At 43.9% G+C, this 24,416-nt stretch overlaps 1 protein-coding gene across 2 annotated transcripts; it reads right to left on the bottom strand.

Annotated features, from left to right (window-relative positions):
- Nucleotides 1–1,430: 1,430 nt before the first annotated feature.
- On the bottom strand, nucleotides 1,431–23,594 carry LOC129864073 (gelsolin-like). Of its 2 annotated transcripts, XM_055936658.1 has the most exons (17): nucleotides 23,403–23,594; nucleotides 17,110–17,307; nucleotides 16,499–16,653; nucleotides 15,904–16,065; nucleotides 15,379–15,528; nucleotides 15,107–15,196; nucleotides 14,823–14,955; nucleotides 14,149–14,453; nucleotides 13,684–13,817; nucleotides 13,513–13,603; nucleotides 13,289–13,315; nucleotides 11,422–11,592; nucleotides 11,127–11,301; nucleotides 10,899–11,026; nucleotides 10,745–10,822; nucleotides 3,126–3,186; nucleotides 1,431–2,928 (listed from the first exon to the last, which is right to left on the bottom strand). In XM_055936658.1, exons 2-17 carry the CDS (start codon nucleotides 17,300–17,302, stop codon nucleotides 2,759–2,761), a joined length of 2,223 nt encoding a protein of 740 aa, XP_055792633.1. In that variant the 5' UTR covers nucleotides 17,303–17,307; nucleotides 23,403–23,594; the 3' UTR covers nucleotides 1,431–2,758. The 2 variants fall into 2 exon arrangements, with proteins under 2 accessions (XP_055792633.1, XP_055792634.1); XM_055936659.1 differs by lacking the exon at nucleotides 13,289–13,315 and having other exon boundaries at nucleotides 23,403–23,593.
- Nucleotides 23,595–24,416: the final 822 nt, after the last annotated feature.

Raw genomic sequence — 24,416 nt, 5'->3', positions numbered from 1 at the left:
GGCTATAATGTTGTAACGTTTTACAAATGCAGCATCTCACTGTCTCTGTCAGCCCAATGTCGAATCATGTTCTATTGCGTGACAACACGTGCACAGAGGTTATCCACCAATCACAACCCTAGACAGCCTTTTACACGTTGTAACCACGCTGGAGAAGTGTAGCGGCGGTAAGAGTTCCACCAACATGGAAAGTGAGGAAGCTAGCTCACTCTCGTCAGGATGAAATTATCCCCAAAAAGGGCAGCAATATTTTTCTGTCATATGGAAGGGGTTCCGGTTTAAGAGGTCTGATGATAAGCAAACGAATGTCCTGTGCAAAATGTGTCGAAAGAGAATCGCTACGAAAAGGAGCAGCACAACCAACCCCTTCCATCACCTGCAACTGAAACGCGGTGGAATGGCAGGAATGCGTGAGACTACGCAATGCCGATTCCAGTCGCCTGATTCCCAAAACGTCTGCTAAAAGACAAGCTACCATAGCCGCTTTCTTTTCAAACGTAATCCCTTATGACAAGAAAAGTTTGAGGTGGAAGGAGAACGGATGCATTGACCTAGCACATGGCGAAAGATATGGTTCCAGTCTTTACAGTAGAAAAGTCAGGCTTTATAGCTAATCAGTACATTTTACCACAAATATCAGCTGCCAAGCCGTAGATGACTTCCCCGATGACCATACGGGTGAAGTAATGGCCCAGGGTCTCAAAGCCTCTGTGGCATCGTGGAAGATGAACGAAGAACAACAGGTGTACATGACAACTGACAGCAGGAGCAACATGATAAAAGCATTGCGCTTGAACAGCTGGACCGGCTTGCAGTGCTTTGGACACAGGCTCGCCATCGGTAAGTGTGACATTGGATAATTAAAGCGCATTCAAAAAAAAGTGTTCAGGCCAGCTGTAGGCTAATTCATGTGTTAGTAGTTGTCATTCTGCCAATCCAATAACAAATAACCATAGGCTGTTTTAATTATAACAAATGAACTAAATTAATTATATAAATTAAATATTCAAGCAGCTAGTGGTCAACCATTCCTAAACAATAGAATAGACGTGTGGGTGTGTTCATTTGTTCTGCACAAATAGGCCTTGTATATTTTTTTTATTTTAATGAAGAAAATTCAGTTAAGAATTATGTCTTGGACTTTTTTTTGTTTTTGTTTAGAGAAAAACAAGATATCAAGATATATATTGTGAATTGTCCAAACCTCTGAAAAAAATGTAGATATTACTTTTAGGCCATATCGCACAGCCCTATATCAAGTTAATATTTTCATATCCACATCATTAACCTGTACTACAAAACATGAACTTGTATGTTAGTGTTACCTTCAAAGCTGTAGCGTGTTCTTTCCACTATGATTCAACCTTTAAATAAAAAGTATATACACACTTGAAATGGTATACGATGTAGACAACTCTCAACACATCTAGTGTCATTGACATAGGGTTTTTTATTGAAACAACTGGGGAAAACAATTGACAGGTGTGATGTGGTGGCTAATGAGAGTTATAGCAGCAAAGCTTTGGATTCCTGATGAAGAACCACATTGTAAGGCTGCAGACAGAGACAGGCCAACATGCACTGACCAGTGAGGAGAGGAGTGAGACACCTAGAATAGAAGCACTAAGGCCTGGGAAAACCATTGACAGCTGTGGGTAGGCCGTCATTGTAAATAACAATTGGTTTTTAACTGACTTGCCTAGTTAAAGGTTAAATAAATAAATCAATTAAAGAAATGAAGGGTGCTCCTGTTGTGACACACCAAATAAAAACAAAACTGGCCTGGTTCAGTCCCTCTCCCCTGCATTCCTTTCCATTATGGCAGAGAACCACTGCATTGACGAGTAACTTCATACTGAACATGAAGTATTATAGATAAAGGCTATAATGGTTTTATTACTTGGGTGGGGTTATGTCTGGCAGTGTGTTTTTCTGCATTACTCCCTGCCTCTGGTTCAGAGGATTGTATACTGAACAAAAATATAAACGCAACATGCAACAATTTCAAAGATTTTACTGAGTTACAGTTCACATAAAGTCAATTTAAATAAATTCATTAGGCCCTAACCTATGGATTTCTGGGCAGGGGTGCAGCCATGGGTGGGCCTGGGAGGGCTTAGGCCCACACACTTGGGAGCCAGGCCCAGCCAATCAGAATTAGTTTTTCCCCACAAAAGGGCTTTATTACAGACAGAAATACTCCTCAGCTTTTTGTGCAAATGGAACATTTCTGGTATCTTTTATTTCATTCTCATGAAACATTGCAACAACACTTTAAATGTTGCGTTTATATTTTTGTTCAATGTAATATGCTAGGTTCTTCATGTTGAAATTGTGAGATTCTGAATAGCGAGAAACAGTCTACTGTTGACATCGTAGAAATAAGTTTATAGCATATCTCACACACAAAATATTTAAATATCCATGCAGATTATCCATGCAGATTCCCTGCGGTTCTATTTAAGCCCTTATTATTAGTCACTTACATGCTTATTTGCATATGTATAAAAGCTAATAAAGTATTACCAGGAGAGATTAATATAGTGCACCAGTGCTCTGTGTCAGCTCAACAGGTGTATGAAAGCCTGTTCTACTCTCTCGATATATCTTTTTTTATTTTTACAAAAAGCATCCTTCTCCCTCTGGCACTCAGAAGTAAGGAGGTTGGCAGGGCATAAAGGGTTCAACCATTGAAAGTCTCATGACTGGAGCTGCTCAGTGTGTGGTAGAGTCAGGCAGCAGGGTTAAAGATGAGGGTTCAGAGCTCCAGCTCAGCCATGGCACGCTCCAGGGGGTCGCTGGTCCAGTACTCATGGTCCCAGCCCAGGAACCAGCCGGTGAACGTGGGCGGCTCGAACCCTTGCTTGATCTTCACGATGGGCGTCCTGTGGTCACGGTTGGCAGGGTCTGACTCAATGTAACGCACAGCTAGGGAGGAGGGGATTAAATTAGGGTTCTATAGAGGGCAGTTTTCCCAGTGGTAAACTTCTCAACCAAATGATTTTGGTCATGACATAAGTAATGCACTCAAAAGGCAGCATGCCATGTACATTCTCTATGGAAAACAGTCTAGATGATAATGAATGAATAATTAAATTCAGCAACAGTTTTCCATATTCACTTACCGGAGGCCATAGCCTCAGTCTTCTCCTCTTCATGGGCTTCATTCCCGATCCAGACAAACACCTAGAAGAGGATATTCAACCTACATTAGACTACATACAGCAATTCAAATCAATTTAATTGGTCGTGTACATATATTTTGCAGATGTTGTCACGGATGTAGTGAAATGCTAATGTTCCTAGTTCCAACAGTAATACCTAACAATACTGTGGCGTACTGCGGACAAGCCACCAGGGGGAGACTCATCGAGGCCTGGTGACAGAGAGTCTACATCACGCAGCGGTGGCTCCCTATTCTGGATGTACCAGATCTCGACGGGTCCTCCGGCCAAGTCTAATTGGGGCTGATTGAAGCTGGTGAGTAACCAAGGGGCTGATTGCTCACCAGCCATACGGGGCCCATAAAGCTACCAGGAGGGCAGCAAACGGGAGGGTTGGAGGTAGTGAGAGGTTGCTACCGGATAGACGTGCTCACGGTCTTCTAGACCGAGGGGCTCGGTGTTCTACACCAGAGTAGACAGCATTCCCCAGAGCCCAGAAGGTGGTAACCCGGAAGAGGTCTCCTGGAGGAGACTGGCTTCTTTTCTTTTCCTTTATTGTTTTAAATACATCAGTTACATCAGTTTCATTTATGTCCGTGCCTGATCTGTGTAAAAGTCTTGATCAAACCCCTTGGTCTGCCACAAGTGTTTGAGAATGCGGGCAAGTCTGACAACGTGGTCAGACCAGGGTTGACGTTTACGCAGTATCAGCATGGACGAGTTGATAGCTCAGTTAGTTCGGGCCCAACATGCGCAACAGTACAGACAAGAACGAACGCTGGAAGAACAGTGGCTACAGAAGACAGCTTGAGGAAGTCAGGAAGCTGCGAGGAGAAATGCAGACTGAATTGCATCCCAATCAGTCCGTTTTTAATCAAGCTAATGGAAGATGAAGACATCGAGACCTACCTCTGCACGTTTGAATGGACAGCACTTCGGGAGGGATGGCCCAAGGCAAAGTGGGTGAGTCTGCTGGCACCATTCCTGTCCGGAGACGCCCAAAAGGCATATTATGACCTCAAAGACCGAAAAGGCAGCTCAGCCGCTACGGGTACAACCTCCCCGTTATCAGCAGTGTTCATGGATCACTTCTTACGGGTGTTATCTCATGACATGAAGAGGGCACCTATGCGCGCCACTGACCTTGGAGGACCTCTTGGGAAACGTGGAGACGCAACAGAATACTGAGGCTTTGCTGAACAAGACGCAGGCTGAGTCCGGGAGCAGTCGGAGGGGACGGATGGATGACCCCACCACCGTACTCCCCAATCTGACAGTCAGCCGGGCTAAAGTACTGTAGACCCGCGGAGGGACAGCCGCGGGAGAGTCGAACCGCCGACGACGACTCCAGGTGGATGAAGACCAAAGGAGGTGTTTTGAGTGTGGCTCCCGGAGACACCTCGCATGGAATTGCCCGGGTCAAGAAGAGTCGATGCTATCAGTGGGCCCTCGAGACGAGCCTGGCCACACAGTAAACTACAGTTGAAGTCGGAAGTTTACATACACCTTAGCCAAATACATTTAAACTCAGTTTTCACAATTCCTGACATTTAATCCTAGTAAAAATAATCTTTCTTAGGTCACTTAGGATCACCAGTCAGGTTAGTAGGCTTCCTTGATCGCACACGCTTTTTCAGTCGCACACAAATTTTCAATGAGATTGAGGTCAGGGCTTTGTGATGGCCACTCCAATACCTTGACTTTGTTGTCCTCAAACCCTCAGTCCAGCCTCTCTCAGCCTATTGCGGACAGTCTGAGCACTGATGGATCGATTGTGCGTTCCTGGTGTAACTCGGGAAGTTTTTGTTGCCATCCTGTACCTGTCCCACAGGTGTGATGTTCGGATGTACCGATCCTATGCAGGTGTTGTTACGTGGTCTGACACTGCAAGGACGATCAGCTGTCCATCCTGTCTCCCTGTAGCGCTGTCTTAGGCGTCTCACAGTATGGACATCGCAATTTATTGCCCTGGCAACATCTGCAGTCCTCATGCCTCCTTGCAGCATGCCTAAGGCACGTTCACAGGGACCCTGGGCATATACGGCTGTAACGTAACAAAATGTGGAAAAAGAGAAGGTCTGAATACTTTCCGAATGCACTTGATCCAAGATGGCGTAGCAGTGCAGACGTGTTTGTCATTGTCCCGTGTAAAAATGTTTTAGTCTTTTTTGTATATACACTGCTCAAAAAAATAAAGGGAACACTTAAACAACACAATGTAACTCCAAGTCAATCACATTTCTGTGAAATCAAACTGTCCACTTAGGAAGCAACACTGATTGACAATAAATTTCACATGCTGTTGTGCAAATGGAATAGACAACAGGTGGAAATTATAGGCAATTAGCAAGACACCCCCAATAAAGGAGTGGTTCTGCAGGTGGTGACCACAGATCACTTCTCAGTTCCTATGCTTCCTGGTTGATGTTTTGGTCACTTTTGAATGCTGGCGGTGCTTTCACTCTAGTGGTAGCATGAGACGGAGTCTACAACCCACACAAGTGGCTCAGGTAGTGCAGCTCATCCAGGATGGCACATCAATGCGAGCTGTGGCAAGAAGGTTTGCTGTGTCTGTCAGCGTAGTGTCCAGAGCATGGAGGCGCTACCAGGAGACAGGCCAGTACATCAGGAGACGTGGAGGAGGCCGTAGGAGGGCAACAACCCAGTAGCAGGACCACTACCTCCGCCTTTGTGCAAGGAGGAGCACTGCCAGAGCCCCGCAAAATGACCTCCAGCAGGCCACAAATGTCCTGACCAGGAAGTGGAAAGTCTGAAATCGAGGCTCTGTTCTACTTCCTGCCTATAAATGGGCATGATACGTATTAGTATACGTGCACTTCATAGACCTTCCCCTGGATGTCAAGAGGCGGTGAGAGAAGACATTTAGTGTTTATCTTGGTCTGAAGTGGAATACAAGCTCTTTGTATGACGTGTCCCCCATTTCTTGTTTTCTGGAGAGCGCGAAGAGGGACTTGAATTTGCCTTCTGTTTAGCTGCCGTTATAAGCGACTAATATCTCCGGCTTTGATTTTATTTGATACATGTGACCATATCATCGTAAAGTATGTTTTTTCAATATAGTTTCATCAGATTATTGAAATTTTTTCGGGAGTTTTGCCGTGTCCCGTTCTCTTCCGTTTGTTGACATGGAGAGATTCGCGCCACTTGGCTAGTGTGCTTGCTAATTCAAGAGGGAAAATGGACGTTCTAAATCCAAACAACGATTGTTCTGGACAAAGGACCCCTTGTCCAACATTGTGATGGAAGATCAGCAAAAGTAAGAGACATTTTATGATGCTATTTCATATATCTGTCGTACATGTGAACTAGTCGCCGACGCCCAACTTTGGGGTACTCTAGCTATACCGAAGCTGGATGTCGTAATTAAGTTATTTTTTAGAATTCTAACACTGCGATTTCATTAAGAACTAATGGATCTATCATTTCCTATACAACATGTATTTTTTAGTTATGTTTATGAATAGCTATTTGGTCAGAATATGTGTGTCAGAAAAAGTGTCAGAAAAATATCGTTGCTGTTTAGACGTTGTGGAAAAAGTAGCTACGTTAGCACAATGTATAACCACTGATTTCAGCTCTAAATATGCACATTTTCAAACAAAACATAAGTGTATGTATAACCTGATGTTATAGGACTGTCATCTGATGAAGCTTATCAAGGTTAGTCAAAAATTATATATCCTTTGCTGGTTTATTCGCTATCGCTAACGTGCCTTGATGAATGAATGCGGTAGTGTGGTAGGCTATTGTAGTAAGCTAATATAATGCTATATTGTGTTTTCGCTGTAAAACACTTAAAAAATCTGAAATATTGGCTGGATTCACAAGATGTTTGTCTTTAATTTGCTGTACACCATCGATTTTTCAGAAATGTTTTATGAGTTTTTAGGTATTTGACGTTGGTGTCTGTAATTACTCTGGCTGCTTCGGTTCTATTTCTGACGGTAGCTGTGATGGTAGCTGCAATGTAAAACTGATTTATACCTCATATGCACATTTTTCGAACAAAACATAGATTTATTGTATAACATGTTATAAGACTGTCATCTGAAGTTGTTTCTTGGTTAGTTTGGTTGGTTCTTGGTTAGTTAGGTTGGCTTTGTGCATGCTACCTGTGCTGTGAAAAATGTCTGTCCTTTTTTGTATTTGGTGGTGAGCTAAAATAAATATACGTGCTGTTTTCGCTGTAAAACATTTTAAAAATCAGACATGTTGGCTGGATTCACAAGATGTTTATCTTTCATATGCTGTATTGGACTTGTTAATGTGTGAAAGTTAAATATTTCTAAAAAATATATTTTGAATTTCGCACCCTGCACTTGAAGTGGCTGTTGTCATATTGTGCCCGGCTTCGGGCTTGCAGCCCAAAGAAGTTAACATAGAACTGCCAAAGGGGGAGGAGTTAGCCTGCAGAGTTCTGTCATACTTTCCACGTCTATGCCCAAACAGTTCGAGCTTCTAATTTTTTTAAATGAATCTTTCCAGAAATAAGTCTCTCACTGTTGTCGCCCGTTAGAGACCACCCCTCAGCTCCCAGCTGTGCCCTGGACACCATATGAGAATTGATTGCCCCCCCATCTATCTTCAGAGTTCGTTCTGCTAGGTGACCTAAACTGGGATATGCTTAACACCCCGGCCATCCTACAATCTAAGCTTGATGCCCTCAATCTCACACATTAAATCCGTAAACACGGGCACCCTCATAGATATTATTCTGACCAACCTGCCCTCCAAATACACCTCTGCTGTCTTCAACCAGGATCTCAGCGATCACTGCCTCATTCACTGTATCCGTTATGGGTCCGCGGTCAAACGACCACCCCTCCTCACTGTCAAACGCTCCCTAAAACACTTCCGCGAACAGGCCTTTCTAATCGACCTGGCCCGGGTATCCTGGAAGGATATTGACCTCATCCCGTCAGTAGAGGATGCATGGTTGTTCTTTAAAAGTAATTTCCTCACCATCTTAAATAAGCATGCCCCTTTCAAAAAATGTAGAACTAAGAACAGATATAACCCTTGGTTCACTCCAGACCTGACTGCCCTCGACCAGCACAAAAACATCCTGTGGCGTACTGCACTAGCATCGAATAGTCCCCGCGATATGCAACTTTTCAGGGAAGTCAGGAACCAATACACACAGTCAGTTAGGAGAGCAAAGGCTAGCTTTTTCAAACAAAAATATTTATCCTGCAGCTCTAACTCAAAAAAGTTCTGGGATACTAAAGTCCATGGAGAATGAGAGCACCTCCTCCCAGCTCCCCACTGCACTGAGGCTAGGAAACACTGTCACCACCAATAAATCCACGATAATCGAGAATTTCAATAAGCATTTCTCTACGGCCGGCCATGCTTTCCTCCTGGCTACCCCAACCCCGGCCAACAGCTCCGCACCCCTCGCAGCTACTTGCCCAAGCCTCCCCAGCTTCTCCTTCACCCAAATCCCGATAGCAGATGTTCTGAAAGAGCTGCAAAACCTGGACCTGTACAAATCAGCTGGGCTAGACAATCTGGACCCTCTTTCTAAAATTATCTGCCGCCATTGTTGCAATCCCTATTACTAGTCTGTTCAACCTCTCGTATATCATCCGAGATTCCTAAAGATTGGAAAGCTGCCGCGGTCATTCCCCTTTTCAAAGGGGGTGACACTCTAGACCCAAACTGTTACAGACCTATATCCATCCTGCCCTGCCTTTCCAAAGTCTTCGAAAGCCAAGGTAACAAACAGATCACTGACCATTTCGAATCCCACCGTACCTTCTCCGCTGTGCAATCTGGTTTCCGAGCTGGTCACAGGTGCACCTCAGCCACGCTCAAGGTACTAAACGATATCATAACTGCCATCGATAAAAGATAGTACTGTGCAGCCGTCTTCATCGACCTGGCCAAGGCTTTCGACTCTGTCAATCCCCGTATTCTTATCGGCAGACTCAATAGCCTTGGTTTCTCAAATGACTGCCTCGCCTGGTTTACCAACTACTACTTAGATAGAGTTCAGTGTGTCAAATCGGAGGGCCTGTTGTCCGGACCTCTGGCAGTCTCTATGGGGTACCACAGGGTTCATTTCTCGGGCGGACTCTTCTCTGTATATATCAATGATGTCGCTCTTGCTGCGGGTGATTCCTTGATCCACCTCTACGCAGACAACACCATTCTGTAAACATCTGGCCCTTCTTTGGACACTGTGTTAACAAACCTCCAAACAAGCTTCAATGCCATACAACACTCCTTCCGTGGCCTCCAAATGCTTTTAAATGCAAGTAAAACTAAATGCATGCTCTTCAACCGATCGCTGCCCGCCCGAATAGCATCACTACTCTGGACGGTTCTGACTTAGAATATGTGGACAACTACAAATACCTAGGTGTCTGGCTGGACTGTTTTCTCCTTCCAGACTAATATTAAGCATCTCCAATCCAAAATTAAATCACAATTGGCTTCCTATTTCGCAACAAAGCCTCCTTCACTCATGCTGCCAAACATACCCTCGTAAAACTGACTATCCTACCGATCCTCAACTTCGGCGATGTCATTTACAATATAGCCTCCAACACTCTACTCAGCAAACTGGATTCAGTCCATCACAGTGCCATCCGTTTTGTCACCAAAGCCCCATATACCACCCACCACTGCGACCTGTATGCTCTCGTCGGCTGGCCCTCGCTACATATTTGTCACCAGACCCACTGGCTCCAGGTCATCTGTAAGTATTTGCTAGGTAAAGCTCCACCTTATCTCAGGTCACTGGTCACCATAACACCCACCCGTAGCACGCGCTCCAGGTATATCTCACTGGTCATCCCCAAAGCCAACACCTCCTTTGGCTGCCTTTCCTTCCAGTTCTCTGCTGCCAATGACTGGAACAAATTGCAATAATCGCTGAAGTTGGAGACTTATATCTCCCTCACTAACTTTAAGTATCAGCTATCTGAGCAGCTTACCGATCGCTGCAGCTGTACACAGCCCATCTGTAAATAGCCCATCCAACTACCTACCTCATCCCCATATTGCTTTTATTTACTTTTTTTGCTCTTTTGCACACTAGTATTTCTACTTGCACATCATCTGCTCATCTATCACTCCAGTGTTAATTTGCTCAATTGTAATTACTTCGCCACTATGGCCTATTTATTGCTTTACCTCCTTACTTCATTTGCACACACTGTATACAGATGTTTCTATTGTGTTATTGACTGTACGTTTGTTTATCCCATGTGTAACTCTGTTGTTTTTGTCGCTTTGCTTTATCTTGGTCAGGTCACAGTTGTAAATTAGAACTTGTTCTCAACTGGCCTACCTGGTTAAATAAAGGTGAAATTAAATTAAAACACATGCATGTATATGATATGTATAGAAATTATGGACACTATATGAATAGAAAAGGTGTGTGGAGCAGTAGTTATATAGGATAAACCTTGACTAGAATACAGTATATACACATGAAGTGGGTAAAACAGTATGAGAACATTATCAAAGTGACATTAAAATTAATCTGTTATCCACTGTGTTACTGTTAATACATCTCCACACTTAATCATATCCACATGTGTTGTATCTACCTGATCCCATGTGTCCATGAGCATGACATCATCGGTAGCCAGATCCTCTTGGGTCATCTCCCCAGGTACCTCCTCAATCTGGGTGGAGGAAACCAGGAGCATTAGAAAGACCAGGTTAACCACGCACGGCTGAAAGTAATAATATGGGACTCACAATGAAGTTTCCGGTCTTGTTGGAGCAGGCAAAGAGCCTGGGTGGATGGGCGTCCATCTTGTCCTTGCTTCTGAGTCTGGAGGAGGTGCGGTACGCTGCCTTCCCTCCCAGAGCTTCCCAGTAGTCATCTGCACAGAGACACACAGCAGGCAGTTGGTTAGGACATGCTACAGACAGTCACAGAGCAAAGAAAAGCCTAAGTTCATTTCCACAATGTACAGTACATACCAGTCTCTCCACCCTCAGACAGTTCTGAGGAGGTCACCCCCAGAATGTCACAGAGCTGCTGGGTGCCATTTTTCTCAGTGTCACTGGCCCCCTGGCCCACCCACATGAACGAGGCTGCTGGGGTCACCAGGAGGAAGGTGTCGTTGGAGTTCAGGTTGGAGGACACAGCATCAACCTAGAGGTAGATGGATGAAACATGGTGTGTGGAAAATAACCACGAGTGTCATGTATTTAAATATAGTGCAGTTGAGTAGCTAATTTCAGAAAAACAGGGCACTATCCCCATGTTACTCACCTCCACAGCTCTCGTGCACCCTGCAGAGTTGGAGCGCACCTGGAACAGGCGTGTTTCTGCAGGAGCGGACTGACCCCCGTCTCTGGACGTACCTCCCTTGTATACCACCATGGGCTGCCCCCTGAACAGGCTCATGAGGTGAGCTGGCTCCTTGCCCTGGACTACTCTCACCTGGACCACAGAGCAAACTAGTTAACAAACATCTATACTGTTGTGATGTACAGTAGTTGGACACATTGTTAATCATGGTGATTCATGCTGTATAATTTCACAAAAATAATTATCTGTGCAATAAGAAATTCTGAGACCAAATGCAGAGAAAATCAAGAAGCAGTGGATCTTTGGAAGAATATAATTGTATTGAATTACATCAACCTGGAAATCTATGGACATATGTGACACAGCCTTGCATGTGTCTACAATAATATCCCACAGGGTGGCAGCAGTGAGCTCTGAACAACAACAGGGTAGGAAAACTCTGACAGGGTTAAGTGTTCCATGGCGCTCCCTACCCTAATCTCCCAGCATGCTGTGCGCCTGTCTGTATGTCTAGCTGTCTGACAGCAGGGCGTCCTGTTTGCTGGATGCAGCCAGCTTGCCTCGTCATCCCCCAGCACAATGGGGGCCTTCTCTCCCCCTCCCAGGCTGATGGACTGTGTGGCTATCTCACTTTTCAGTCACTCAAGAGTGTGTTTATTCTCCTCTCAACACCATTGCTGAAAGTTTGGGACCTGCGTGGGCCTGCACAAAGCCTAGTTTCAGATTTTTTCTCCCAAAATTGGAGACTGCTGGACGAAGGGTTAGAGAGATATTAGGTGCATATTGAGTGAAATAAGGAGCCTCTGTACTGAGAACTTGAAGGGTTAGAGAGATATTAGGTGCATATTGAGTGAAATAAGGAGCCTCTGTACTGAGAACTTGTGAGGCAAGGTTCCATGTTTATTGTGCCGACTTATTTCCATGCATTAAGTTAGTCTAAATGCTGTTTATTTTGCATGACTATGAATTATACTGTTACAAATGTATGGGAGATGACCTGTGTCATCAGCGTTTCGACTTCATGGACAGTTGCTTGGAACATAAACAGGTTTGTGATGGAAGTTTCCACCCTGGTGGGCTTCTACACAAACTTAGGATCACTGTTAGTCGTGCATTAAAACACATCAATAACATAACTATGCAGTGCACGGCAAACATTTTCACAGTGAATATAGACAGGAGGGTGAGACACTGACAGGCATAGACAGAAACACACAGACAGACACACAGCAAGAGATGGTCACAGACATTCCCAGAGCATCAAACCTTATACAGAGCCAAGGCATGATCTAGTTAAATCATAAAGAACTGCAGCATACAAGACAACCTAGAATCGCTGGTGGCCTCTAGATAACCTATGCAATGGTCCTTGCTTGAGTAGAACTAAGTTCTTAAGGACAAGCAAGAGAGCTCTCTCCCCCCACTGCAGGCCAGAAAATAGGCTGGTCTGGGAACAGTATTATGTGTCAGAGTGATCGTGAGTGGCGCAGCGGTCTAAGGCACTGCATCGCAGTGCTAGAGTCATCACTTCAGGCCTGTGTTCGATCGTGATCGCACAATTGGCCCAGTGTCGTGAGGATTGGGGGAGGATTTGGCTGGGGTAGGCCATCATTGTAAATAAGAATTTGTTCCTAACTGACTTGCCTAGTTAAATAGATAATGCAACAGAATCAGTGAGGTCAAAGGGAACTCCCTCATAAACATGGCTTTGGAATGTCCTGTTTGATTTCTCTGTAAACACATTGAGCCATATCAGTTAAATACACAGATTCTAAGTCCCCCATGCCTGGGCTATGTACTGAGTCATGCAGCCCTGACAGGGGAGTACCTGGGTGGTAATAGGAGCCCCAGCAACCTGGAAAAAACAGAGTCAGGAAATGACAGGAAGCAATGAGCGGAGGAGGGAGAGGAGGAAAAGGGAGAATGAGCGGACTCACTGGTAAGGAAGGAGGTTACTGGGCTGAATACAGATGAGGCCAAGAGGAAAGTATAGAAAAAAGGAATATGCAATGGGAAAAGAAAGCCACTTCCATACACAAACCCACTCATTACCTGCACAGGCCCACCACCCAGCTCATCGTCCAACTGGGCACCCAAGATGGCTGAAGCACCAATTTCGTCCTGGGAAGAATCACTTCCCTGCCTGAGAGACTCCAGTTAGTATGCAAAATACCTCTGATGATAGTTTCTACTGTTTATTTTCTACTTTAATGTCTATCTTACCACATGTAGATAATGTGCCCTTGGCGTCCTCCATGGTGATAGTTGTAGAGGATGATGTAACTGTCTCCCCCATAGAATTGTCCGTGTGTGGAGGGGTCCACTTCCACCTTGTCTGATCCCTCAATACGCCAGATCTGTACATAAACATACACATGATGTGACCCCTAGTTGTGGCAGGCTACTGAAACAAAGCTGTATATGTAAATACAGCGTGTATCATGCATAATCATGTCCCACTCATTTGATTGTGATATGTTTTACTATTTAATATCCTTCCTGTTTTGACTGCTGAAACCCACACATGACTGCCTCACAGTACCTCACAGAATGCTATTGCTGTATAATAGACCTACTATGTAAAGTTGATTGAGTAACTATCATGAGTATTGCTATGAGTAACTAAGAAAGATTAATGGGAAGGCTTGCTGTCTACACATGCTCCAGCCCTTCCTCTCGTCCGCTCACCTGCTTCTCTCCGTTGCCGCCGTCCACCATGCCGTGCTGGGCAGCCATGGCAGGGGAGTCGTGGAGCGTGGCGGCATCGAAGGACACCTTCGCTATCTTGGCGATGCTGTTGGAGACGTAGGCCACGCCCAGGCCCTCTGTCTGGTCCTTGTCACGCCAGTTCTTGAAGAACTGCTTGAAGAGCGGCGTCTCTCCCATCTCCGGCAGGATCTGCACCTGGGTGTGTTTTGGGTAGCCCATCTTCTTGATGAACTCATCTGCTGCTTTCATGGCTGCCTTACGCTCCTCAAGGTTGGCTTCTTTGCCTGGGTGAGAGTGCGTGGGAGAGGGAAGAGAAATACAAAAAATAGGTTTAATTAATTAAACCACTTAGATGTTGATTTTCAGTCTTTAGAGTTTCTATGTATAACTATCAGCATGGTTGATAAGAGGACCATTATCTTTTTAAAGAAGAACCCCCTTCCAGTTGCATCATATTATCTCTGTGGGAGTTCATCATGTGACACTGTTCAATGTCTCATTCTTTAAATGTGGTCTGTAATGCTACACTTTAAGTGTTACCAAATGGAAATGAAAGCAACCATACCATGCCAAAACAAGTTTAGCTATTGCGCTTTAATTGACTTGCTGAATCAGCTGATGATAATATTTGATATTGGGTGACCCCAACAGACCTTTCCAGACGAAGATCTTGCCATCAGAGCCATGATCCAGGATGAAGCAGTCACTGGACTCCAGTGCACTCTGGGAGAATGGGTTCTCTGCTGCCACCATGGACATGGCCATGTCTCCACTACCATTGGACACCTGGGGGAGAGGAGGAGAGACAGAAGAGTTGTAGAGGAGAGATCAGAGATGTGTTTTTCTCTTGTTAGGCACAGGTGTGTGTGAAAAGTCCTCATAATGCAACTAGACCAGTTGGATGTTCGTTTCAGTGGTTTGTTCACTGTTCTCCAACCTTGTACAGTTTGGCCATTTTCCTGTTTGAGACATCTGCTTTGATGTCATCAGAGGATCCTTCAGGCAGGTCTGATTTATCTCCCAGAACCTAAAGATGCACAGAGAAAATCCCTTTTAGATATACTTCAGAAAAGAAAATAATTTTACCACAGCTGGAGTTCATTCAAACATCCATTATTAAACACCATAATAGATGTCAACAAATCACAGACATAGAGAGAGATAAAGAGAGTAGGAAGACCCTCCTGTTCTTTAGTTGTTTATGATCACCTCTATCATCTTGTCTCTCTCCGCCCCCTCGTCACACACGTACACGCGGGCTCGCCCACTGCGCTCGTTGTCACGGATACCCTTGGCAACCTGGGTGGCCTTCAGCTTCTCAAAGCGGTTGCTCTGGGAGCCACACCACTGGTAGATCTCCTGTGGGATGAGGGATACACAACACAAAGACAAGAATAAGCTAAGGAGCGTTTATTCATTTTATTTGATCATTCTTGTTTTGTTTTGTTTTATACTCTTTGCTGTACAGTGTTCTTGTTTTTTTTGAAAGGCGCATAAAATCCCATTTATTATTATTATTATTATGTGGTCAGCATCGAACAGGAATTAGTTTGCAAGAATTCTATGGGTACTTGTACTATTAAATGTTTATATTTTATTGTAAGCAAGATGTAAAACTTACATTGTGCATGCTTCTCCGTTTTATTATTGAAATGTGACGCCAATGTTTGATGACGCCATGTCCTATATGAAACTTAAAAGTACACTGTCTCCCTCAGGCTGATGGTAACTCACGCTTCCTAGGTCCAGGATGAAGCAGTCTCCCTGGTTGAAGCTGTCCCAGCTGACAGGCACCTCCGTTGCCCTGACAACACGGCGACCTTTGACCTGCAGCAGCCGCTGCATAACCACCTCGTTGGTGACCACATGTTTGAACCCAGATGCCACACCTCCTTTCTAAAACAGTGACAAATTATATGGTACGGTTATTATGCAGGTAGCTTAGTGGTTAGAGCGTTGGGCCAGAAACCGAAAGAATCTTTCGTTCTGCACCTGAACAAGGCAGTTAACCCACTGTTCCCCTGTAGGTCGTCATTGTAAATAAGAATGTGTTCTTAACTGACTTGCCTGGTTAAATAAATAAACACATTTAATGGAGTCATTCACATTTCTAGGACACCATACAATTCTAGGAATTGTATGGAGGAATACTTTATATTTTATTCCCTTTAAAAGGTTGACTAGGTCAGTTACTCCAAAACCATTCAGGTATAGACTACTGCATAGTGCATAGCAATAACCCCACCTGAGGTATGAATGCAATATCATGTGTCATGGACAGGATTGTAGCAATAATGCCAAAAGAAAATTATCTCAAATAATATCTCACCAAGTACTTCAGTCCAGCCTTGAAGTAACCCAGGAATACTTTGGACTCATGTCCCTGGACCTCACGGTACTGGATGGGTTTACCCCCCAGATAGTCATCCATCTGGACTGTGAAGATGGCTGCTGCTCCACTCTCATCCTGGGTGCAGAAATCGCCTGGAGCAGAGAAACCACGGACGTTATACACTGAATTACAACGTTTTGTTCTCTGGTCTGTCAATGGAGGCCCAACCCCCAATGGCTGGTTAGTCTGCTAGATCTTACAGATTACTATTTCCCTAAAGCAAAACCCAATTGATACATACCGGTACAATGAATGAACCTAGTTTGGGCATCACTCAGTACATTTCCCATAACATTCTGCTAAGGTTCGATCTAACAGGCTACCTAAAAGTAGGCATGATCAATACAATAAAATGGGCCTGACTCAGCACTCTGCCTGTGTACATCAATCATAGAGATAGAATTACACTCAATATGGCTGCCGGACCACCCATCGCAGTACATTGACATCAAGAAAAATTCCCGTTCTAGTAATTATATTTCTATGACCTCACTCATATCCACCAGGCTTTGTAATGCAACCCATCCTTCTCCTGGTTCTGTCCTCACCCAGCCAGAAGTGCAGGTCATACTGCAGGTTCCCAGAGCGCTGCTTGATGGTGTTGAGGACGAGGTAGGCGTCTCCCGTGTAGAAGCTTCCATACAGGTTCTCTGGCACTGCCACCAGGTCAAACTTCTCAATCCTCCACACCTGCAGGCCCGCCTGTTGGCCAGCCTTCTCAAACTCAGGATGGTACACCATGCTGCCTGCATGGAGAAATCACACACACACTGGGTTAGAAGGTATGGATGATGTATAGAAGATCGTTGTTAACCAATTATAGTTAGGATAAGACCGTTACTGCTAAGAGAAATGGGTTATTCCGTGAGGACTCTTTCAAAATCGATCTTGTGAAAAACAATAAATGTCAATCTTTAGTGTGGGTATAGTTTGCAGAGGGGAGCCACTCCCTTTACTCAGAGATGTTGCCATGGATATAACGTTTCAAGTAGTGAGTTATTAATGTCCAGTTGGTGTAATGACTCATTGGCACCCTGTGCTCTGGGTGTTTCCTTCTCTCTCTGAACAGGAAGTGCTGTGACTCAGTTTGGAACAGACAGCCCCAGCACTGGTGCCACCACAGGACGACATAGGAGGCACCTTAATTGGGGAGGACGGGCTTGTGGTAATGGCTGGAGCAGAATTAGTGGAATGGTATCAAACACATGTAAACCATGTGTTTGATGCCATTCCAGTTGCGTAGTTCCAGACATTATTATGAGCCATCCTCCCCTCAGCAGCCTCCACTGCAGGATGAGTGTGTGTAGAGAAGAGAGGGGAGACTCCCCGGGAGAGACCAAAGATGAACTACAGCACAGTGCACACTGTCAGCCCAATGAGACAGGTCCACAAATAATCACACTTCATTCATATCAGAAACCAAAAAGCCAAGAGGAGCTCTATTAAAAGATTCAAGTGGGTGCCTACGTTCAGTGAGATTACCACCTACTGTACTTGAGGTAATTTTGTCATGTGGACATATTTTTGATTTTGAAGACATTAGCAGCATATCCTGTTAATGTCTAACTGGCAGACAACTCCTTCCTCCTATCCTCTTTGCAGGTCACTATAATGACCATAGAAAAGCATTTCCAAAATGTCTGCCAGTTGTCTAGCTGCCAGGCAATCATGCCTCAGTTGGTTCCTGTACAGTAGCCCTGCCACACATTGTTTCCACAGCACCCAGACCCGTAAGTTGTTGCCCACAGAGGAAAGTGTCAGACATCTATATTTTTTCAGCTTTTGTAAGTATTGACTAATCAAGATAAGTGGTGACTTCATCCATTTTTTAAAACACAACAGTTCAAATAATAATACTTAAAATGACAATTACTGTGGGCCCACATCCACACAGCATAACACACCCTGAATCAATTAGATCCACACTTAACGTTCCAGACAGCTTACACAAGCTGTTCTGTGCACCTAAATAAGGCTGTGTTCTAGAGAGTAAAAACACTGCGTTTTCTGCACCGCGGCCAATCTGCGTGCCTGTCGACTCTAGACCAAGTCATTTATTTAGAAAAAGACTGCGGTTTGAGCAGGCTCCTTCTCAGTTTGTATGACTAACCGTCAGCATCAGAGCAGGCCTTGCCATTCTTCTTGACAGCCCACTGGCCACAACCATGGAAAGAATCCACTCGTGACCTTGTTTGGGGGAGAGAAGTCGTTGGTTCAAAATTCCTGCAACCCTGACCCAAAGAATCTGGGGTTCCTTTTTCATTGGTCTCCTCTTTTAAACCCTTGACTTATTTCACAAACAGCCACACATTATTTTTACCCTCTTTTCTGACATGAAGACATGGTAGTAAGTCTCTTAGCCGTCATGATCATCTAAAAGTTTTATATTGATGTTGTTTTCGTTCACACGGGTATCTGTCCTTTTACACTTTTTGCCACTGTGGAGAGCAAACAGGGAACACACCCTGGATCATAAACAACATATACATTCCTGTTTCAGTTGAATATATAACCATTTCATAAACACCAGATCATGAAGTCAGACTTACAGCAAGCGCACAGTGATCTATATTGACAGATCAGCCCAACTCAGCTGTTACTTGAAACTCTGTCCAACACCACAAGCATTATCATGTCTCAGATAGAGAGAACAACAGCTGCAGCTCACTGTGTTTCCATGCCTCCATCTATTTGCATTGCGGGAAATTCCTCATGGCAAAATGTGTAGAAAAGCAGGAAATTAGCTCAGGGATTCTTGAAAGTTGGGACAATCCTTGTTCAGCAGGGAAACTTTGTTTTTATAGTAGATTTTTTTTTTTTTGCATTATTTGAGCTTAACATTTACATTAAGGGGAATCTTATGAGGAAAATATTTGTTTTGGGAATTTTCTAAATACTTTCAATATTATTAATTTATGTGTAGGAACTATGCCTGGAAATGCCTTTGTCCGGAGTAAAGGATGCCAATTTCAAACTCCAAAAAACTGTTTAAAATTCAAAAAAATGGGAAATAATGGATATTAACTTAAAAATGATTTGATGTAGTTTCTTGCAATAGCCCTCTGTGGCTTTAAACAATATTTCTCTAAAAACTGGGATTCCTAAAAGACTTGTCTAAAATCCTAAATGAATAAGGAATGAGCAATGTCATCTATACCATAAGGACCCCTTATTCATATCCTCATTACATGTAGTGCAACAAGACCACTCATGGTCTATAAAGTTCTCTACTTTTGATAGATTTAAACAAACAATATTGGAATCACCATGGTCACAACCATAAAATGTCAATTCCATCTGCCTGATAGATTACAATAGAATATACATTTTGGTTCAAATAGGTTACATTTCGCTGACTCCGTCAGATTTCTTTCTAACGTCAACTCTGTTAGAGAGCTGAAAGATCTGATAGAATGGTTGTTTTTATTGGAGATTTTTAAAATAATAATTTTCCATACTGTTTATATTGAACTTTTATTTTTAGAAGCAAAAATACACTATATATACACAAAGGTATGTGGACACCCCTGCAAATTAGTGGATTTGGCTATTTCAGCCACACCCGTTGCTGACAGGTGTTTAAAATCGAGCACACAAGGGTCTCCCGAGTGGCGCAGTGGCATGACTACAAACCCAGGTTCGATCCCGGGCTATATCACAACCCACCGTGATTCGGAGTCCCATAGGGTGGCGCACAATTGGCACAGCGTCATCCGGTTTAGGGGAGGGTTTGACTTGGCTCGTCGCCCTCTAGCGACTCCTTGTGGAGGGCTGGGCGCCTGCAGGCTGACCTCGGTTAGTCAGTTGAACGGTGTTTACTCTGACACATTGGTGCGGCTGGTTTTCGGGTTAAGTGGGCGGGTGTTAAGAACCGGGGTTTGGCGGGTCATGTTTCGGAGGACGCATGACTCGACCTTCGCAGCGATGAGATAAGATCGAGGGTTAAACGCAAAAATAATAATAATTGAGCACACAGCCATGCAATCTCCATAGACAAACATTGGCAGTAGAATGGCCTTACTGAAGAGCTCAGTGTAGCACCATCATAGGATGCCACCAACAAGTCAGTTAATCAAATTTCGGCCCTGCTAGAGCTGCCCCGGTTAACTGTATGTGCTGTTATTGTGATGTGGAAACGTCATCAAAGTGGTAGGCCACACAAGCTCACAGAACGGGACTGCCAAGTGCGGGACCGCGAAGCACGTAGCGCATAAAAATCATCTGTCCTCGCTTGCAACACTCAGTACAGATTTCCAAACTGCCTCTGGAAGCAACATCAGCACAAGAACTGTTCGTCAGGAGCTTCGTGAAACGGGTTTCCACGGCCGAGCAGCCGTACACAAGCCTAAGATCACCGTGGGCAATACCAAGCGTTGGCTGGAGTGGTGTAAAGCTCGCCCCCATTGGATTCTGGAGCTGTGGAAACGTGTTCTCTGGAGTGATGAATCATGCTTCACCATCTGGCAGTCCGATGGACAAATCTGGGTTTGGCGGATGCCAGGAGAACCCTATCTGCCCCAATGCATAGTGCAACCATTATTCCTCCTCCACCAAACTTTACAGTTGGTAAAGTTTGGTGGAGGAGGAATAATGGTCTGGGGCTGTTTTGAGTATGTTATCAACTCTGTCAGTGGATTCTCAACTCCGTCACTGATGGCTAACCCCCTTAAGATTGTCAATATTCTGAAAAAAATATTTGAATTACTGTTGTGCAACATATGATTAAAGAATTGATGTAACTATGCCACTGCTAGCTAGGCTATACTAGCAGAGGTTACTATGTGCATGTTATGTTTCAACACAAGCTACACTCAGTCACTTCTCTAATGATAATCTGCTCTGTGTACTGGCCAGAGACCCAGAGGGGGTAGTTTAGTAGACTCCACACCCCACAGGAGGGAGTATAAATAGAACAGGTCATGTGACTGCTGGTCCCAGCCTCATTGGCACATGGGAAAAAGAGACTGAGTTACTCCATGCAAAATCTCAGGACCTCAGCAAGTCATAACCCCTCCCTCTTCTCCACAACCACGTAAAAGTGAGTCAGTCATTCCAGGATTCTCACCCCCAGAGGCTTGCTGCTGGCATGCACGGTGCACCCCTCCCCCGTGAACCATCCCTTTCCTCAGTATCAGATGAACTGAAGAAAAGCTTGGGGATGTCTTCTGGGTTGGCTGCTGCAAAGCCTTCAAACTGGGAAGTGGGGATGCTGTATTTGATCCACTGCATTGAACTGATAGCTGTTTCTATAAACCAATCGTGTGACTGATTACATTAAACAAATGAGGAGAGGATGTTTTAGAATTTTTCTGCTTGGATGTTCCCTAATTTTTGCTCATCGATCAGATCTTAGAGTTCAAGTGTTACATCTTAAAATCAAATCAATGCATAATGCATTGATAGTCTAAAATTCTGTTTGCAAGAGAAATTTCTCAGCACTTAGTGGAGGATTCAGGGGTGACTCATTTTCTCCACTAAGGCTCCTCCCTCAGGCCTCTCCCTCAGATATCCACTCATCCACACACACACATTCATGCTACACATACTACATACTGGTCTCTCTCTCTCAGATTAAAGAATCGACACACACACATAGATCAACACACACACACTAATGATTGGTTATTGTTCCAGCTAACAGTGGATAAAGTTTGATAAAGTGAGTCACATGGGGATTAGCTGTGCTGAAATCTGTGGTGTCAGACAGCTGGCCTTGGTCTGGGCCCTCTCACAGCTGTGTGTGTAAGATTTAGACACAACAATTCCCCTGCTGAGTTGTTAGAGTTGTGAGTGCTACTATGGTGTCTACGAAGTCCATTTAAAGATAAGAGAATGCCCAACTGTTGATGGGATATGCCCAGTAGGCCTAAACAAATGGGTAATGTGTGACACACCCTTTCTCAGCCTTTCCAACAATATACATTAACAAGAGGAATATTTTGATATTCCAAAATGAAAAGTGACCAGAAATAATGTAAGAAGAAAATCTTTCTAGAGTTTGTACATATAAAATGTCTATACAATTGTAAATAATGTTTTAAAAAAAGATTTACTGTTTCTTAAAATATAGTTTACTTTACACTACAGGGGCAGCATGAAAGTATAACATACTTAATATAATAATGGTGTTATCAAATATATTGTGCGTGGAAATATAATTCCGACCTCAGTTTGACGTGCTTTTCTTTTTGTTCTCTTTTATTGGCAAATGTCATTGCTTTTCCTATGATTTAATCCACGTTCTCGTGTCTGTCCATATATGGCATCCTCAGATATCATGATGTGGCATAGCTCAATTTAAATCATTGTGTCTATGTTAACATTTGGTAATTCATAACGATGGCTGTTTTACTCCAATTACGCACATTTACGAACAACAAAGTAACATTGACGAAATAGGGGACCCATAAACAGAAGGGGGGGGGGGGGGCGGGGGGAATACTCGACCCCCTCACTTAAAGTTGCTGCAAATAGTGTCCAACCAACGAAACATCCCAGGTAGTATAGAACTGACTGCAAATGTCGTTTTCAGAATATATCTCGTAGCCTATAATGATAATCGAAAGAATATAACGGTCCGGTTCTGGTTAAATCAAAGCTTTAAATGGCTTCTACATTTCTGCATTGCTTTGATGCGTCATTGTAACAAAGGCACCGGAGGGCGGTCCACAATGTCTACGTAGCCGATAATGATAATAGAAAGAATATAGCGGTCCGGTTCTGGGGTTAAATCAGAGCTTTAAATGGCTTATACATTGCTGCAATGACTTGATGTGTCATTGTAACAAAGGCACCGGAGTGGCGCTCCACAATGTCTAACATACAAAATGGCATTTCTTACCTTATGCTGTCTGATTTAGACGTTTTCTAGCCCGCGGCGGGTATTTTGGTGATGCGGGACAGGAGAGGGTTTAATTCGACAGGATTGTGTTGCTTGGAAGGGTGCGTCTGGTCTGGCCCGGGCAACTCCCGTCTATGTCATTAACAGGGCCTCCCCCACCTATAAGTGGAGTAACCTGGCATTTAACCCCGCCCTGTCTGGATGACAACGACAGATGACAACACAGCATGATGGTTGACTATTACAGCCCACCAATTTTGCATGAATTGGATGGAGTAGTCTACAGCTGCGTCTTGCAGATTCCGTTTTAATGGATTGTTTGAAAGCACATAATAAAAATGACCCCGCTTTTTCTCAGTGTCATGCATTCAAACGTGCCCATAAAACACTGAAAAACGATTAGCTTATGTTGCAGTTTATTTTGACAACACTTTGATAAAAAATATAAAATATCCCCTTTTGATTGACCTAGGCCGTCATTGTAAATAAGAATTAAGAAATTGTTCTTAACTGACTTGCCTAGTTACATAAAGGCACAATAAAAAAAACATTAAAAAAATACCTCTTCACTGTTGGAGAGTCATTATGAAGGCCAGTGAAGTCTGCCTGTTGGAGTGACCATGGCACCATCTGCTGGTAAGACTAAAGTAGACTCAGAAAACGAAAGTACAGTCGTGGCCAAAGGTTTTGAGAATAACACCAATATGAATTTTCACAAAGTCTGCTGCCTCAGTTTGTATGATGGCAATTTGCATGTACTCCAGAATGTTATGAAGAGTGATCAGATGAATTGCAATTAATTGCAAAGTCCCTCTTTGCCATGCAAATGAACTGAATCCCCCAAAAACATTTCCACTGCATTTCAGCCCTGCCACAAAAGGACCAGCTGACATCATGTGAGTGATTCTCTCGTTAACACAGGTGTGAGTGTTGATGAGGACAAGGCTGTAGATCACTCTGTCATGCTGATTGAGTTCGAATAACAGACTGGAAGCCTCAAAAGGAGGGTGGTGC

The sequence above is a fragment of the Salvelinus fontinalis genome, chromosome 10 (genome assembly GCF_029448725.1).
Source record: "Salvelinus fontinalis isolate EN_2023a chromosome 10, ASM2944872v1, whole genome shotgun sequence".
NCBI lineage: Eukaryota > Metazoa > Chordata > Actinopteri > Salmoniformes > Salmonidae > Salvelinus > Salvelinus fontinalis.
Note: the sequence above shows the minus strand (reverse complement) of the source record. Positions and strands in the feature narration are given on the sequence as shown.